The 20104-nt window shown below is 21.5% G+C and overlaps 5 protein-coding genes across 5 annotated transcripts; 3 read left to right on the forward strand and 2 right to left on the reverse strand.

Annotated features, from left to right (window-relative positions):
- Positions 1 to 1902: 1902 nt before the first annotated feature.
- Positions 1903 to 3906, reverse strand: PY17X_1419000 (uncharacterized protein; the record flags this gene model as incomplete). The annotated part of the gene is made up of 1 exon (XM_726174.1): positions 1903 to 3906. One exon carries the CDS (start codon positions 3904 to 3906, stop codon positions 1903 to 1905), a length of 2004 nt encoding a protein of 667 aa, XP_731267.1.
- Positions 3907 to 6182: 2276 nt separating this feature from the next.
- Positions 6183 to 8120, forward strand: PY17X_1419100 (conserved Plasmodium protein, unknown function; the record flags this gene model as incomplete). Its single annotated transcript, XM_726175.2, has 1 exon — positions 6183 to 8120. One exon carries the CDS (start codon positions 6183 to 6185, stop codon positions 8118 to 8120), a length of 1938 nt encoding a protein of 645 aa, XP_731268.2.
- Positions 8121 to 9798: 1678 nt separating this feature from the next.
- On the forward strand, positions 9799 to 11736 carry PY17X_1419200 (conserved Plasmodium protein, unknown function; the record flags this gene model as incomplete). The annotated part of the gene is made up of 1 exon (XM_022957489.1): positions 9799 to 11736. One exon carries the CDS (start codon positions 9799 to 9801, stop codon positions 11734 to 11736), a length of 1938 nt encoding a protein of 645 aa, XP_022812872.1.
- Positions 11737 to 14328: 2592 nt separating this feature from the next.
- On the forward strand, positions 14329 to 16539 carry PY17X_1419300 (ubiquitin carboxyl-terminal hydrolase MINDY, putative; the record flags this gene model as incomplete). The annotated part of the gene is made up of 1 exon (XM_726177.1): positions 14329 to 16539. One exon carries the CDS (start codon positions 14329 to 14331, stop codon positions 16537 to 16539), a length of 2211 nt encoding a protein of 736 aa, XP_731270.1.
- Positions 16540 to 17174: 635 nt separating this feature from the next.
- On the reverse strand, positions 17175 to 19364 carry PY17X_1419400 (uncharacterized protein; the record flags this gene model as incomplete). Its single annotated transcript, XM_719719.1, has 1 exon — positions 17175 to 19364. The coding sequence occupies one exon, from the start codon at positions 19362 to 19364 to the stop codon at positions 17175 to 17177; it is 2190 nt and encodes a 729-aa protein (XP_724812.1).
- Between the last annotated feature and the right edge of the window lie 740 nt (positions 19365 to 20104).

A 20104-nucleotide genomic window follows, 5' to 3' on the forward strand; every position in this document is an offset into this window, starting at 1 on the left:
AAAAATCTGTAAAATTATAAAACAATTGCTTATAATTTATTATTAATTAAAAATAAATGTTTATAAAATCATCAATAATTTATTAAAAAAATAATAAAATTTCCACAAACACAAAATATAGGTAATAGATTAAGTCAGCAACATCAAAAAAATATTATATATATATACTATTATTATATATTTAATTTGTGTGTTTTTTTTAATTTAAAATGGTAAAGTATGGATTATAACAAATTTTATAATGGAGAAAGCAAAAATAAATGAATTAAAGTACTATAAAAATATACAAATTAAATAAGTTGAACTAATTATGTATGTGTGTATATATAAAATTTTAAATGCTTTATTACAATCAAACAAATTTAATAATCTGTAACAATAAAATCGATGATATATATTGTAGTTAAATAATTTAAGACAAATATATATTTTTTGCAGATTTATATAATATAAAAACAAAATTGATAAAAAAGTAATCATAGAAAAGTGTGGACAAAAATAATAATAATAATAAAAAAAAAATAAATTTTTTTACACCTATTAAAATAAACAAATATGTGTATAATATACAAATCAATAAAGATAAAAAAGAACTAAATGTACTTATATTTTTATTATACAAAAATTGATTGTGTTATTATAGAATTTTAAAAAAAATAAACTTAGTTTTTACCATGAAAACAAAATTAAAGTCTTTTTCACATAGCATTAATATATTTAAAAAAATATATTTTTTAATCAAGTTTATGTGATTCATTTAAATTTTATTATTAAAATAATTTTTTAAAAAAGAGATAGTGCAAATAATAATGATAAAAAATAGTAAGCATATATTAATTTTATTTTTATTATACATATTTGGATAAATGTAAGAACAATTCTCATTCAAATCAAACGTGTCTTTAAAATAAATTAAAAAAAAAAACAAATATATATGTGTTTCAAAACTTGTTTATAAACAATCATATTTCAGTTGAATTTAATTATGTTTAATTTTTTTTATTTCTATTTTTTGTCTATATTTATTTTAATTTTTCTTTTTTTCCATTTTAAGAGAAAAATATAAATTATTTTTTTTCGTGTTAATTTTCCTATAAGTAATGTTATTTTAGGGGGAAGAAATTATGTGCATAAAAAGATAAAGAATTACGAAAAAAATTTCCAATGTTCATTGATTATTTATATGTGTACAAATAATATTTTTTTACAATTTAATAATATTTTTAAAACGTTTTTTGTTTCCTCTTTAATTATATTATGATTATTTTTATAAAATGTTCTTATAGAATAAACATATATACTGAATCGAATAAAAAAATTAATATATAGTATTTCATAGAATTTTTCTAAATTTTTAAAAACTTAACTATTAATTAGACAAATTAAATTTTTTTTATTATAGTTTTGTTATAAAAAAAAATAATGATAAAATAAGGCAAAAACATAAAATAAATGTATGCATATATTAAATATGCCTTTTACTATTTTTCAAAAATAATGCTTCTTTATATGTACATATATATAATGTGCAAATGTAAATATGAACTTCCTTTTTTTAAAGGGTCGTAAATAAATTTAATATAATTTTATTTGGTAAAAAAATTTATTAATTATACAAATTAAGTACTATCACAATAATTGATAGTGTAACACATTCATTCACGAATGTTACTTACATTGTGCCCCGTTCGCGATCTCTCTTTGTTATCTCGTTTTCGATTTTATTAAAATGTTATAGCATTATTATATTACAATAAGGTGACAAGATAAATTATGAACATATCATATTATGGCATGTTAAATTATTTTACATTTTCCAAATGACAAGACGATTTTATGATATTATATATACATATATATAATATTTGTTTTTAAACAAATTAAAATTTATCTGCATAAATTTCAATCATCATCAGAATCGTCGTCTTGCTCATTTTCGGGTACATACTTTTCGTGACTGTTTGATGACTTATCTTGAGATTGCTTGTTATTATTTTTATTTGTTTTTTGATTATTTGAAGCATTTGCTTTTGCATTAGCATCGTTAGGGTTGTTCCCAGTATAAACTTCCTCATCTTCTTCGTCATCATCCGTGTCATCTTCTCCTCTTCCTACATCTCCAAGCATTTGTTGAAATAAAGTTGGCTCATTATCCAATTCTAAATCTTCTGGATGAACAAAAATTTCTCTCTTTATTTCAGTTGGTGAGTAAGATTTAAATGATAAATCCAATTTTTTATCACATCCAAAATAACAATCACTAAGTAAATATATAGATACAGTTAAGTTTCCTACTTTATCTACCATAAATTTTAATTTCTCTTCTATATTTTTTTCACAATTTTTAATGTGTGCATATTTTAATATACGATCATCTCCTTTATATGTTGCAATAATCCACCATTCTTCAAATTTGGGTTGAGGGAAATAAGGAGCATGTATATATCCAGAAGCTTCTTTTTCTTTTAAATTTGTTCTATCAATCTGTACATAAATTGAAGCCACATCTCCTTTAACAATATGTGTTTCATCTTCTACTAAAATTCGAGCATTCATTTTTATATCTGGGACAACAGTACAAAATGATTTAATATCTAAAATTTGATTTTCATTCATATCAGCTAAGCCCTTTCTATTTTCATGATCTTGATGGACAAATTCGAGGATATCCTTTACAGCAAATTTGCCTTTATGCATATTCCTAATAATATCTTCATCAATGTGAGGAATTTGTAATAAACTCGAACTACGAATATCACATGCTTGTATTAAGCATCTTCTAAATGTTAAAGCTGCTTGAGCTGTTAAAAACCAATCTCGTAATATACTAATTTCTATCATACTATGTGTTATTAATAAAGAAAATCGAAGAATTTCATTTAAATCATTTTTCAAATCTTCTGATAATAAATCATGTCTTCTTTGCATATGAGCTAATATTAAGGAATAATTTTTTGTTACTATAGGAACTTTAAACATTCTTTTTTTATGTTCAGTGAGCTCTTCCATAAGTTCTTTTATATGTTTATTATCACTTTCTCTTAATTCCATATCTCTACTTTCTCCTGTCGCAGCTAATATTTCAGGATATGCTGTTGCTCGTGTATTTTCATTTATTGTATAAGTTAAGAATTGTAATGTTTCTATTTTAACACCATTTGGACCATATCGTTTTTGTTTTTGATAATATATAATAAATATTGCAGGTATAAACACAAGAAATATTAAAAAAAATATTGATAATATTAATAATTGATATTTCTCATCGATAAGCAATTTTGGTAAACCAATACCAACTTTCATCATTCCTGGCCCATCGGGGTTTCCATACTTTTCATAATTTTCCTTAGATACTTCATCTGTTAATGTTTGATAAGCTTTTGTTATTAAAATAAATTTTGCAGCCGCTGATGTATCATTCGGATTTTTATCTGGATGAAATTTTAATGATTTCAGTCTATAAGCCTTTTTAATTTCTCTCATTGTTGATCCAACAGCAACTTCTAATATTTCAAAAGGATCAAATGTTTGCATTGGTTTTGTGTTCATCATTTTCTCCACTAAAATAAACAATATCCCCCAAAATAATGCCAAAAGAAAGAATTGAATTATCTTTGTATATCCAAACTTTTCCCATATTGACGTGCTTTTACTTCTTTTTTCTAATTTATCTTTGCATAGTGCACATGTACACGACCGATAAACACTATTGTGCTTAGATTTCTTTAAATTATAATAATCATTGTTAAAAATTTTTATAATTATAGATTTTAAATAAATATATGTACATGGTATTAATATGCAAATTAAAACAGTTCCAGCAAAAAAAATGAATGCAGAGTCATCATAACTTAATAATGGCTCTTTTTTACTCTCTTTAGTAAAAGTATCGCGAAACTGTGACATTATTTATGCAAATTACAACAATGTATTTATGCTATATACATGTATACATACACATATTATATATATACTATATATATATACTATATATATAAGTATATATATATATTGCAGCTCCACACACACAACAAAGTAAAAAAACTTATAATAAATAAGATATCTAAATATGAAATAGCATTTATAAGAATATTTATACTAAAAATTATAATAAAAAAAACTTTACTATGTAAAAGATATAATTAATATTAAAATATTACCTTAATCATTTTCTCAAAAAAATAAAAATAAAATGATAAACAAATATAGGTTTTTTTAATATTTATATTTTTTTTAGGAGTATAAATATTTTTTTTTTAAATTAATAAATATATTTTTTTTTTAGTATAAATAATTTATGTATATGTAATAAATATATTATAATTATAAAAATATATACAGCAATGGCTAATAGATTTTATTAGAATATAAAATTTGTAAAATATGTTTATACACAAAAAATTTTTATTAAATACTTTAATTGAATTTTACCATAATAATGTCAAAATTAATTTTTTTTAAATATATTATTAAATGTTTCTATTGCAATTTTATATGACATTTCTCATTTAATTAACAAAATGTATATATATATAGATAAAGAACAACTATTTATCTTATTTTTAATTTTGTTCAAAATTTATTATATATATATATACTATAACCTTTATGCTATGTATATATAAAGATTAACTACATATAAAAAACAAAAAAGTAAAGTATCACAATTACAAGTTTGTGGGATGTTTCTTTTATTAAAATTTATAATTTTTCATAATATTTTATTATATAAATAGTTCCTCATGTTTAATGGCTTGCCATTTTCTTTCTTTTCTTTTAACATTGAAGCAAATTCTTTATAATAGCGATTTTTTTGAAAATTTATAAATCTTATTTTTTCTATTATAACATGTTTTTTCTTTAAAAATCATGTTTTTAATATTAGACTGAATGATAGTTGTCAAAGTATTGATGACAACATATGCACTCCAAGGTGTTTATATATGCAATTTTTAACACATGAAATAGCTAATTTTCATATACATTTTTTTATCAGATTGAAATTATTTGGAGTAATTCAACCATGTTTTTTGTTTTTATTTATATTTTATGCTTTTGTATGTAATATAAAAAAGGAAATGCATAATTAGAATTAAGTATAATATAATATGAAAATAATACATTTATATGTTACCCTTAGGGGTAAACACTATAAGTTTCACATATGCATATAATTCCGAATTGAAGGTAGCAGGTTATTTGCATTATAAAGTAAAAAGCAATTATTTTTTTAATCTTATTTGTTTGTAAAAAACATGCCTTATATTTTTATAGATTTCTATTCAAAACTTCTTTACACCTACAATATAACTACAAGAAAAATTGAAAAATTTTATTTCATGTAATATTGCTAGATCAGTAGTATTTGATGCTTTGTTTTTCTTTCCTTTAATAACTGGTCGTTCTTAAAACGTTAAATTAAAAAAAATTAACATTAAAATAAATATTAAGAAGAAATATTTTTAGTACGCTATATTATACACATTTTATAGTGAATATATGAAATATGGCTATACCATAAAATATTCTAAAATAATAAAATTATATATTTTTAAAATTATTATTAAAAAATTACAATAATCTATTTTTTTTAGCATGTTTATAAATATGTTCAAATCAAATACTATAATTGTGGCTTGTCATTTATCTTATATGTAATTTGGTACATTATATTTTACAAAATTATTATTTGTCATACAATTATGATGTTTCTAACGCTTGTTTATTAATAAAAAATCAATACATTATTATAATTTTTTTATGAATAGACAATAAAATTTTATAATTGTAGAAAATGTTGCTTTTGAAAGCTTAAAATAAGGGCATCCACATAATATTTTTTAGCTATTTTTTTTTTTTTTTTTTTTTATTTATGTGTGTAACCAATATTATATTAACAGACAGGTAGTTACACGCTCAAGATACAAAAAAATATGTATAACAATAAAATTTATTTTTTTTTTTATTTTATTATTAATACTTATTTAATTATTATACATAAATATATTATATTTTTTTAAATATGTTATTTCACAAAGTTTCTTTCTCTTTTTTAAATATAAATAACGATTTTCTACAATGTTTGTTCCTTTCTACTATATTTGTATAAATTAATTATATATAATTATTTTCACACACATACACATAGTCGATAAGATTATATTTTATACGAATGAAAAAAAATGTCAAATCGCCAAATATCATTAAAAGAGAATAATAGTGTAAATGCTAATGTAAGATCATTGATTAATTCGAATACATTCAATGATACTTTTGTAAATAGCAATATTACAAATGATGCTAATATACAACATATTTTGAAAATGTATGCAAATGAATTATATTCAGCGGATGATCACAAAAGCGATTATTCTCACATAAATAAAGACCATTTGCTTCACCATAAAACAGGACAAACTAGTAATAATACATATTTAACAAGTATGCACCATTCAAGTAATATAATAAATTCTATAAATGAAAATCAAAGATTACCACAAAATAATAACTACGGTTCATGTATCCTTTCAATGGAAAATAATATTGCAAATGTAAAGAATTCTTTCTGTTTATCTTCACCATTAAACGATGAAAATAAATACACACAAACTCATCATGATGAACAAATGACTGAACCTGAAAACGCAGTGATCTCAAACAATATTCATGATAAAAAACATCAATATAATTCAATAGAATGTGGGAATAATAGATTGAAATCTAATGTTGAAACAATTAATATAAGAAATAACACAGATATATCATCATCAGGTTTTTATGGATACAATTGCTCACTAATTAAAAGTTGCCCCAATATCATAAGTACTTGTCTAAATATCAATAGTAATAAAGATGATTCAAAAAGGGCCAATGATTTCAACAGCAATAGGAACCCCCCTAATTATGAATCATTTTCGATTAAAAGCCAATATCCTTCATTGCATAGTTATAATGGTAATACTATGGACGATTACCCGTTAAGTTATTCCAAAGTAATAACCAATGGAAATGATGAAACATGTACAAATATATCCGATATGAATAATAATAACATACAAAAAAATGTTCAAAATGATGAAAGCGAAAATTGTATTAATTTTTCTAATCTAGATGGTAAAGAAGAAATTAATAATCAAGAAACGAATAATAAAAATTGTGAATTCAAAAATAAAAGCAATATACGTAACTGTAGAAGTGAGTGTGATCTTCAAAGGGATTCTATAAAACACACACCAAATCTAGTAAAAAATTATTCCGATTGTAATATTAGATTGAAAGAAGATGAAAATAAACAATGTTATAGCGAAAATGGTAATAACAATACAAAAAAGGATTCATCATGTTACAATAAAAAACCAAAATGTTATTCACTAGATGATATAAAAAAAGGGAAAATTGAAGTCCCCAATATTATATTCACAAAATTACCATTTAATACAAAAGGTGATAATGCAATAGATTCATATATAAAAAATAATAAATTGCTAAATTTTATGGATGATTGCAATAATTCAACTAATCTTATTTTAAAATATCCAGAATTGTTAAAACACCAAAGCAAGAAAATTAAAGTAACACCCCAAATTGCACAGGAATTAAGAAGTAAAATAGGTTCATCAATTATATACGATGATGAGTTTGACAGAAAAAGGCATTCTCCAAATGTTCAAAATTTGCAAATGGGAAAGGTGTTTGAAAAGCACGTTTTTAGCATGTTAAAAAATAAAAAGGAATTAGGAAAGAATATATTTAGATACAGTAATAAATATAAAAAATATAAATATAATAATGAAACTGGATTTTGGATGAGTAATATCGATAAAAGGCGTTTAATAAACCCTGAAAAAAACGACAGCTACATTACAGAACTCGTTTATGAAAAAAATGAATCATATTCCGAAGTAATGAACAAATTAATGAATTGTAAAAATTATCATGTTATACCACCTATAAATGATTTTTATAAAGATAATAATTTTTATTCTCTTTTGCATAAAGAGAAAATGCTTACTGGTGATCTAAATACTGAAATAGCAACTATTATGCGTAGATACGACATTGATGGTGTTTCAAATTATAAAACGATTAGCTCAGATGAATGTATAACATCTTGGAAGTAATATTAATATAATATGGAATGATTGTATGTACCCCCGTTCCGTATAATAATATATTTAAAATGGCGAACTGTTTATTAACATGACATTATATTTGTATCGACATTTGTTTGCATTTTTTGTATATAAGAATATATATAATTTTATTAAAATGCATATTTATCTAATTTAGTGACACATTTTAAATATTAATTATATATAAAAAATTATATGTATATACATATTTCATTTGTTAACAAAATTATTATCTCTATGCTTAAACTATATAATAAGGCATAGTAACAATTATTAAGGATCTTTTTTTGTTTGTTTTCACTATTATATTAAAATAGATACTTAATATCATTTTGATTTTTTTGATATCAAATTGATATATATATATTTTACTTAATATTTTTAATAGTGTTTAAAATTATGGATTACACTTTATTTATTATATATAAGCAAAATAAGGGCTAAGCTTTATATCATGTGTAAGTCAAATTGCATTTCAAGCACTAAAAGGAGATAAAAATCATATATTTCTTGGCATTCTTAAAATGTTATAATTTTTTCTAGTAAAGGGGGAAAATAATAACTGCATTATTTGTTTATTTTTTGTAACATTGTTAATTCCAATAAATAATATAATTTGCATTATATATACACAACACATTTAAAAAATATCGATACGTGTAATTTTATGATTTTTCATTACACTATTATTTTATCTTAGTGCACATAATATTATTAATATAATATTATCTCTTCCATATAATTAAAATTATATTAAAAATTAATTGTAGAGAAAAACAATAAATGTAATATTTTTTCTCTATACGACATTTGCTTATTATACAGCATATATTAATTTAAATTTTTTTTTATTGCGACTTTTTATATTTATTTCTTAACATAAATGCGCGTTGTTTTTTTAAATAAATATATATATGTATACAATATGTTCGATGTAAAAACCAAAAAATTGCCTTAAAATTCAAAGAGTTATAGATAAATAATAAAATTATATACATGCATAAATGTTATTATTATATTTTTATAAAGTTACATATTTTATTTTTTTATATAAATATAGAGATTCTTTTAGAATTTTTATTTGCGATAAGAGGCTCTAGGATATGTTGAAAAAACGTTAAGAATATATGTTAATTTTTTTTATAAATTTTACACCAAACATACATTATCTATATAGTATATACATTTATCATGTTATTAATTATCTACACACAAATAAGTATACTTTTAAATATATTTAAAAATATTATTGATGATTCAATAATAAAATAATGTGTAAAAATAATATTCTGATATAGTTACAGAATTATAATTTTTTAAAGGTGTGCTATGCACTTTTTGTTTTTAATAGTTTTACCATTATGCTTTTATTAAATTTATATTTTTTTGTTAGTGTTTCAAAGGTGTAGATCTATAAATTATTAAGTAGTGCATATATATATGCATTGTCGTGTGTATATCCTTTTCAAAGTTGATGATATATTTATTGTAAATTTATATGTATATAATGCACTTCCGGTCATGTGCTGATATATATCCTAATTTTAAGATAAATAATATTGAGCCTCATCAAAAATTCTCATTAAAACGTTAAAATTTTATTATAATTTTAAGAACCCCATAAAAAAAAAGAGAGGAACTGAGTGCAAGAAAAAACTACCAAACAATGAGCCCCGAAAATCTGGACAAAAAAAAAAATGATAGGATTGATAACATTTCTAATGAAGAGAAAGATGAATTATTTCAAGATAATACGAAATTTGAAATAGAAAATAAGTTGGATTTTTCCCCAAACGATAATGTATTACATAATAATAGTGATAACAAGTTATTAAAAAAAAATGTATATATGTATGAGAAAATCCAAGACATATATGATGAAGCTAAAAATATACATGACATCGAACATATTTGTATAGACAGCCACAAAAGTTCATGCTCTGATATGGAATATATTAATTATATATCTTATGAAATATATGAAAGAAAAAGAATCAATTCTCTGTGTTCTATAAATAATGAATTTGATTTAATAAACGATAGTATAAAAATCGATGAAACAATTTTAAACACTTTTAAATGGGGATCCAATTTTAATAACGATAATTCGGGCAATGCAGAAAAGAAAAACAATAATATATTAATTAATATTAATAAATCTGAAATAAATGAGAACAAACCAGCTATATATAACAATAATGAAAAAGACCAAAGGAGTATCTTGTTCAACGAAAAACTAAAATATTTATATAAGGAATATTTGCCATATTCAATATATGAATCCCCCAAAACAGGAAAAGTGTTTGTAAATAATGTTCAAAGCAGACTATTTGATATCGAAATAGGGCATAACACATGGTGGAGCTTAGAATCTGATAGAAATCACTCTAACAATTCTGATTATAAAAGTACTATATATAATAATAATAGTCTAGAAAACAGTACCATGAGCATTATTAGTGATGATACCATTAATAATAGTAGCAATTTTATAGGGAATAATATAATATATGGGTATTTAAATAATAATATAAAATTAGAATATAGTAAATACGAAAAAATTAATGATATTCTTTATTATAGCCACATATTATATATATGTGAAAGTATATATGATATATGTATAAAATACCAAAAGGACAAGTTACAGCATAAGAAAATAAGACGAAAGTATAAAAATTTATCACAAAAAAATTCAAAAGATACAACACAATTTGTACATGAAGATGAAAAATCAGTACATAAAAATAACTTTAATAAAGATGCATATATAAATGCTAAAAATAATAAAACCGAATTTAATAAAAATTTCAAATATGATTATTATTATGATAATAGTAGTTCTGATGCTGAAAATTGTAATGACATGTTTTTAAATTTTTTATTACAAAGAGTTGAGAAAATTAAAAATAAAAATAAATATAAAGAATTTTGTGATAATCTAGAAAAACAAATAGGGAATAATAATTACACATTTAAAGAATATTGTGATATTTTTTCTAAGCTTATTATTACAAATATAATAAATGTTATTCCATTTTCAAAATTTCATTTGTTTATTAAAGTTATAGTAAATTATTTTTGGAGGTCTGCTAAACACCAAGAATCTGGATATACAGATACTATCGATTTAATTAACTTTTGTAATGCACAATATAATGAAATGAAAGCTTTAAATACAATGAAACAAGATAAAGATAACGATATGTCTTTGCTTTCCTCAATAGCTCAACTAAATTATTTAGATCCAATTGAAAATAACAATTGTGTGTCTATCTTTTCTACGACATCTAATAATGCAGATAATAATTTAGTTAGAAATATGTCTATGAATTCTAAAATTAATATAGAGGACACAACTATACTTAATAATGAACAAACTGAAAAGCATGAAATTTTATTTGAAACAGATATGGTAGATGACAAAGGAATTAACGTTATAACGAAATTTGCCGTATTACCAAAATATACGAAAACTTATGCAAATAGTAGAAGTAAAATAAATAAAACTATTAATATATATGATTTATTATGTGATAAAAATTGTAAAGAAAAATCTTATACCCATAGCAGCGGGATAGGAAGAAATAAACACATTACATAAAATTAATATAGAAACACAAAATAATAAATTAAATATGATCAAATACTATATATTCCCGAATAATTAATCCATAACTATTTTGCGAATAAATTGCGAAATATATGTATATTTATTTATTATAGTTATTATATTGAATTTATATTATATACAAATTAAAGGATACCCAAATGGAATAATTAAATTTTCAAACTTTATTCAACTAGTTTGATTCCATAAGCGATTATACAGTTAGGCATAAAGAGTAGTTAACATAGTGTATACATCCTTTATATATATGTGTTATTGTTTCAATAGCTTAATTTATGAAATGTGTATATATATGATCCAAATTAAGTTGTTGAAAAAAACTGTGGGCATTTATTTAGCCCCATAGCATAACGATATCGGAAGATTTTTTAATATTTTATAATAATTAAATAATAATTAAATAATTGCACATTAATATTGTTTCATAAAATACTCATGTAAAATTGAGTGGATATATATATGAATATGTGTTTCTGTGATTGTGTATTTGCATTTATATGTACGAATTTATGGGATATGTATCTCATATGTATGTAATACGAGTTTTTAGTGTTCTATCTCAATTGAGGATATTCTTTATTTGTTTTCCGAAATTTTTTTAAACATTTTGTGTATTATCACAATTATATGATTTTCAATTTTTGAGTTATTGTAAAAAATCGAAATTTTTCTTGTGACACATATGTATATATACCTTTAATATACGATTTAATTTTTTCTTAAGTAAAACTTTTAATGTCAAATATTTAATTTTTAAACATTATATATACAGGAATAATTAATATTACTTCATCCAATTATATAAGAAACTATACAATTCAAATCGTCATTATTACTACCTAATATTTATACACAAAATTTATATGTAGGTTTCGCTTATTTTAAGTGTCTCAATATGAAAAATGACTAACATTTGCTAAAATATTTTTTTTTATATTCGAGACTGTAACAAGCATATTTCAAAAGACAAAAAAAGCTATGACAACAACTGTAGATTTATAATATCTACCAAAATAAATAAATTTTAATTTATGACATTATGAAATGTATATAATGGAAAATTGATACAATAATTAGTAAACATGTGTAAAATGTTATCCATGCGAAATGTATAATAAAAACAAATATAGTTAAATATATATGTATAGTAATACCACTATACAGACATATATATTTAATAACTATATTTGTTTTTATTATTTTTCCTTTTTTTTATTTGTATAATAATGATTTATAGTATTGCCCTTATAATTTTTTATAATTTTTAACCTTTTACTTTTACAGATAATCACATTGTATACAAAAATGTTTATTTATTATGCGAACTATAATAAATTTGTAAATAATATATTATATACAAACTTGTTTGTGCATTATAATGTAATTGGAATGATTTGCAAACCCTTAAAATAATATATTTTATAATAAAAAAAATTAACATTTTGAAAAATATTTCAAAAATTGCGATAGGGGAAAAAATAATACGTTATATATTTTAAATAAAACACTGTTTTAAAATCTATTTTTTTTTTGAAACTACATATTAATTATATGCATAATTATAAAAAAAAATTATACGCATTATTTTTTACCATTTTGTTGTGCTTCCATATTTCAAGTACTATGAAAAGAAAAATTATATAAAAAATAATTAAAATCAAACGATGCTTTCTTCGTGCATAATAATTTTTTTATTTATGAATAAACGCCAATACATATAATATATATTATATATATATATATATATATATATATATATATAAATTATTAAATATAATGCATCATATAATATACTTAATTATAAATATATTATTTCTAAAGATATAATATTTGAATTATATAATTCTAATTCGTAAAGCTGCCTGGTCTTTCTCTTCCACATACTCCGTAAATATATTTTTCATTTTGTTTTAAAGTTAAATTTCATACATAAATATTTTATAATCTAATAATCTTATTATTTTACATCCATATACTTTCCTTTTAAATTCATGTATCATTTTTTTATTTTATTAAAATGCATTTTTTCCGTTATTAATTATATTTAAGAGATATATTTTTCTCACAATTTTTTCTTAATATGCTACCACTTTTTTTTTGTATATATATTATTTTTTCCTTTTTTTTTTGTATTATATATTGTTATTTCTTTTAATATTAAAGAATATAACTATTTGTACTTTGCATTTATTGTTCGTCCTCATTATTATTCATTGGTTGTTTATTATTATTATTATTATTTTTGTTTTAATTCATATGCATTTAATTAAATGCTCGCAATCGCGATTGGATTATATATGCAGAGAGCTGATTGAACCTACACTAACCCAAAATAAAACCCACCCATCACACACCTATATATACATATCAGCAAGTTGGCGTATTGTTATTTAGAATTATAATAATATTAGCGTGGTAATAGTATTAAAAGCATAAATATAGAGAATAGAATTGTGGTAGCATATAGAAATTAATAACATAAAGGTATATATAAAATAATAGTATATTATGAGACGTATATACCTGAAAAAAAATTAGTGATGAACATTAAGGGATAAAGAAAAAATGTCATCCTGGTTAAAACATAATTATGATGGAAACAGCGATGAAGAAGAAAATATTATAGTTCGGTTTGCCGATTATGAGACTTTTAAGTCTTATGTATTAAATAAATATGATAAAACACATAAATTACACAATTATCAAACGGATAATATATATTTTTATACAGTTAAATGGATTACTTTTATAAATAGGAAAGTTCCAATTTTACTTCAAAATAAAAATGGAGCATGCCCTCTTTTATGTATAGCTAATATATTACTATTACGAAATCAATTACATATTGATAAAAAAATTAAAAAAATATCTCAAAAAATATTAGAAGACAAGATAATAAGTATATTATTGGAATCAAATAAAAAAAATGTAACAAATAATAGTGCTTCATGTAATTATAGAAAAAATATAATTGAATGTATAGATATATTACCACAATTAAAATATGGATTAGATGTAAATTGTAAATTTACAGATATACAATCATTTGAATATACTAAAGGATTATGCATATTCGATATGTTAAATATTCCACTATATCATGGTTGGGTAATATCAGCTGATGATAAAATATTTTATCCTTATTTAAAAGATTATTCATATAATGTCATTATAAATAAAGTTATTAAATATAATGAATATTATGAAAAAAAAAGAAAGAGTGTATCTAAAGAAGAATCTTCAAATGAAAATTTGCTAATTATATCTCAGGCCTTAAATTTAGATTTTGAAAGTGATGATGGAGGAAATTGTAGTGTTCCAAAAAAAATCGAAGAAAAAGATAACATCCATATAAATGATATGGTTATTTCAAAAGTTAATTCAAATACTAATAAAAAATTAGAATTTAAAACATGTGAACATATAAATACAATGCCTATTGAAAATTCTAACTCAAGCTTTAGTATCAAATCTTCTAGTAATACAAATGCAAAAATAATAAAATCACAAAGTAGCAGCATACCTATATTTCCTGATGATTTGGATAAAAATTCTGAAGATAATTATAAAACAAATATGCCTCAAAATCCGGTTCTTAATTTAGGTAACTATAATGTTGGGCATGATCCTTGGGAAGATAAAAGCAAAACGGATTTCAGTAGACGATTTTATAATTCGAATCGAAATTCGTATAGCAATGAAATAGGAATAGTTAATAATAATTATAATATGATTAATAATAAAAGTAATGTAAATCAAAATAACATTAACAATAATAATGATAATTCTAGTGGAAAAAAAAATCCTATTATCCCGATTTTTTTGAAAAAGGACAAAAAAAACAATAAAGGTGATACAATAGAAATAAATAATCCAGAATGGATAAATAAAGCTGGAGATGTGCTAAAAAAAAAAAAAGAATCTTTAACGCTTTTATTTTCATCTCCATTACATAAAAAAACTAAAAAAAAAGATAAGGAAGGAATAAATGATTATGAAAATGTAGAAAATATAAATAAAGAAAGTAAAAATGGAGATATAAAACAACCTTTAGAAATAGCATATGTTAACAATGAAGAAAAAAAAATAAATACCCCTAAATTCCCAGATGATATTATATCTGCTAATGATAATTTTAAAACAAACTCATTTTCATTCAAATCGGATATTCTAGACACTAGTGTAAATAATAATATTAATGCAAATTATGAAGTATTTGAAAAAGGGGATAAAATCAAAAATTCAAATAATAAAGTGCATTCTGAAAATATTATAGATAATGATAATAAATATAAAGAACATATAATTATAAATAATTATAATACTAATATCAATTTAACACCACGTGAATTTCATGAAGCATTAATTATACTTGAATTTTTAGAAGTTTATAAAACTCAATTAACATTAGTTGGCTTGAAGTTATTACAAGAAAATTTAAATGCTAACCAACTAGTAGCATTTTTTAGAAATAACCATTTTAATACTCTTTTTAAATATAACAATAAATTATTTTTATTAGTTGGAGATATTTCTTTTTTGCATTTAAGATGCACATGGGAATTATTTGATAGTGTAAATAATGACACTACTTATTGTGATAATAATTTTAAATGTATAACAAGCGAAAATATGTCAAATTTGTTCAATCAACATATATCAATTTTAAACAGTTTTGAAAACATGAGTAATTTGAAAGCAGATATGCAATCCATAAATGCATATTCATCCTATTTACATAGTAAAAAAAAAAAAAAAAAATGTACATTCATGTAGTTATACATGGACGTATTATGTATATTATGCATATATCTATTTTTTTATTTATTTCTTCGTCAATACGTTATGTTTTAACACTTTATAAGATATGCATAGACAATTGCATGTTTGTATTTATTCGATATATTTATAAGCGTGAAGATATTTGTTATTATTAGTATGTTGATTATTTTTTTTGTCCTTTTTATGGCGTATTTAAAAAGAAAAAAAATTACTTAAATTTTTAATTAATCTATGTAGATATTGCTTATACATATTTTTTTCCTTTTTAATAATAATACTTACCATTATTATTTATAAGGTCTTATTATTTTTTAATTATATTTTTACTATTTATTTTTTATTCTTATTACTATTCCACTGTTTTTTGAATTAAATTAATCTTATTAAATACACCATACCTTATGCTGAGGAATACACGTATATCTATATGTTTATAATACGTGCATTTGTATTTCATTTAAAATTTATTTACATATTTATGGGTGTTTTAATTAAATTCTTACATAATTGCTCATATTTTTAATATTTTATGGGATGAAATATACAACTCCAGATGTATTATTGTTTCATACAAGGATATACATGGATATGTATAAAATACCCATATATGCTTATTTTTGATACATGATTTAAAGCAACTTTTTCAATAAAAATATTTTTTCTTTTATGAAACTATCACTATTAATCAAAGTATTTGAATATTCAAGAATAATATCATAAAGTTTTTTCAAAAATTCTTTCTCTTTTTTATCAATAAACAAAAAAATATAATTTTCCTTTCCATTGTTTGTCATCATATATAGTATGTTTATTAAATTTTCATAATGCTCTGGATATATTCCAAGTAATATGTCCTCATTTTTGTCATTTTCGGATTTATCTTTGAACATTCTTTTGTTATCTTGTTCATTTTTATGTGTATAATTTTTTATCTCATCTATTATTTGCGTTTCTCTCTTTTCCCCTTCATTTTTTCCAAATAAATTTGCACATAAATTTTTGAGCATATAATCCAATATGTCTACATATATATCCTTATCTAAATGAAAATTAAATATATTTTCTTCTAAAAATGCCATTTTTAAAATATTAATTTGATGTTTAAAACTATTTTTTACTTCATCTGAGTTCCATAAAATTTCAAAATTTATTTTATTTTTAATTTTTAAATTTTTGGATATCTTCTCACTAGAACTATTTGATAGAAAATCATTATGACATTTATTTGAATCCATTATTTCGTCATTAAGAGGTATTTTTAGATCAATTGGATTACTTAAATATTTATTGATCAGCGATTTTCCATTTCCATCCTCTTCTTCAATTACCTTTATCGCATTTTGTGATGGTTGGGTTTCTTCAATTTCTTCACTTTCACTATCAATGTTCTTTTTTTTTTTCTCTTCACCCTCTTCTATACCTTTTAAATTACTTATCTCTGTTTTATTCATTTGATGATCTATTTCATTTGTATTTTCCAATTCCCTAAAATTATAATTTTGTGTCGTGTCTTTAATCTGATTATTCATATCTTCTTTGGTAATATCTTTTGATATAACTTCAATAGTAACTAATTTTTTTTTTAACTTAAAATGGTCCAAAGGTGTAGACATATATTCATATTGTATTCGTTCGTATTTTTTAATATTATTTTCTTTTATTTTATTTTGTATCAATTGAATATATTTGTTAATAGTTACCAACATGCAAGAATCAACATGTTTTACATAATCAATAGAACATTTAAAATCTTTGAGAGCTTGCTTATAAATTTTTAGTTTATATTTAGCTATGCCTCTTAGATAATATGCTTTAAATATAATATAGGTAACATTTATTGAAATTAAATCGTGAATATAATATTGTTTATCTCTTATTTGTTCATGTAAAAATTTGTTAAAAAATAGAATAATACATGTACAATCTTTTATACTTTCATAATAACATGATAATCGTTGATAAACTAATGATCTATTTATAAGTGTTTTAGTTCTGAGTATAAATAAGTCTTTTGTCTTTTTATCATTCAAATAATAATTATTTGATATAACATCTATTTGTAATTCGTTATCATAATATTTTTCTATTTCTATAAAAATATTGTTTTTTTTTAATTCAAAATCTATATAATTTATTATATCATTATAATTTTCTAAGCATTTACTATATTTCTCATTTTTGTAATTTATTTTCCCTTCTTCATTTTTGCAAAGATACATATCTATCGCTTTATTACTAGCTTTTGTGATTTCCCCATTTTCATTTTTTAAGTTTAATTCGAATTTTTTCCCTTCTCCATTTTGATACATATTTATGCATTCATTTGATTCATTGTTATTGTCACAATTTTCGCAAAGTTTTCTCTGATTTATCTCTATTTCATTTGCATCGAAATCTTTTTGTTCTTTATTTAATTTATATACAGAATCATTATTAGTACTATGTTCTGAATCATCATCTACTTCATCTTTATTTGTCTCTTTGGTTATTTTTTTTTTTACAAATATGTCATCTTGACTATTTAAGGGATTTTCATCCTGATTAAAATCTTTTGTATTATATTTGTAATTCTTATTTAATTCTTTTGTTTTATTAACAACATCAGCTTTTGTGTGGTCGCCTATTTTATTTTCAAAGATATAATTATTAGTGTATTTTTTTATATTATTATTTTCTAACTTATTTTTCTTCTTTTTATTATCTTCTATTTCTTTTTTTTTAATATCATCTTGCCACGCATATAGATCCTCAAAATACTCTCTTATTTCTGCTGAATTATGTTTTAGCTGTTTTGCTATTTCAGCATGCGACATGTCCATTTTGTTTGAAATCTCTATAAAGTGTTATTACAATTATTATTTATTTTATGATTTTATTTTTAAAAATTCAAATATTTATAATATTTATAATATTATTTTCCTCTCTTTCTATTTTTAAACATACACAATTACACATTAGTATGAATATATATATTATTTTAAGACCATTATTACATATTAGGCATTGGGGGGGGCTAGTTAAAATTTATCTTTTAGGAGCTTGAGCTACTTTTAAAATGTCTATGCTTTTTCTCTGTATTGGAAATATGTTTCTTTAATACCTAGTATTACTATACCCCTGAATTGTGTACTACTTTTTTCTTTAAATCATTTAATATGGTGCATAAGAGACATTGTTATTTTTATTAATTATTTAGGTAACCGATAACATATAATTTGCCAATTATACTCTTCATAATGTATGGAAATGTTTCAGTTATTTTTTTTTTAAGTTTATTTATCATTGTTCCAGATTGCATAATTATATATGCTGAAACATTTTTTTTATTAAGTCTTACATATTGAAAAAATTTGTAATCCGTTATATTTTATGCACCATATACAATACCCCTTATATATATATATATATATACAATTTAGCAGGACAGTTTTCCCTTTATTTTCATTAGTCTTATTAGTTCGCATATTATAATGTCTTTAAAAAAAATATGTAATTTCTATAAGACAATAATATATCGTTTTGTACCTTATTCTACATCTCTTTATATAAGTCAGGCATT

Source organism: Plasmodium yoelii, assembly GCF_900002385.2.
Source record: "Plasmodium yoelii strain 17X genome assembly, chromosome: 14".
Classification (NCBI taxonomy): Eukaryota; Apicomplexa; class Aconoidasida; order Haemosporida; family Plasmodiidae; genus Plasmodium; species Plasmodium yoelii.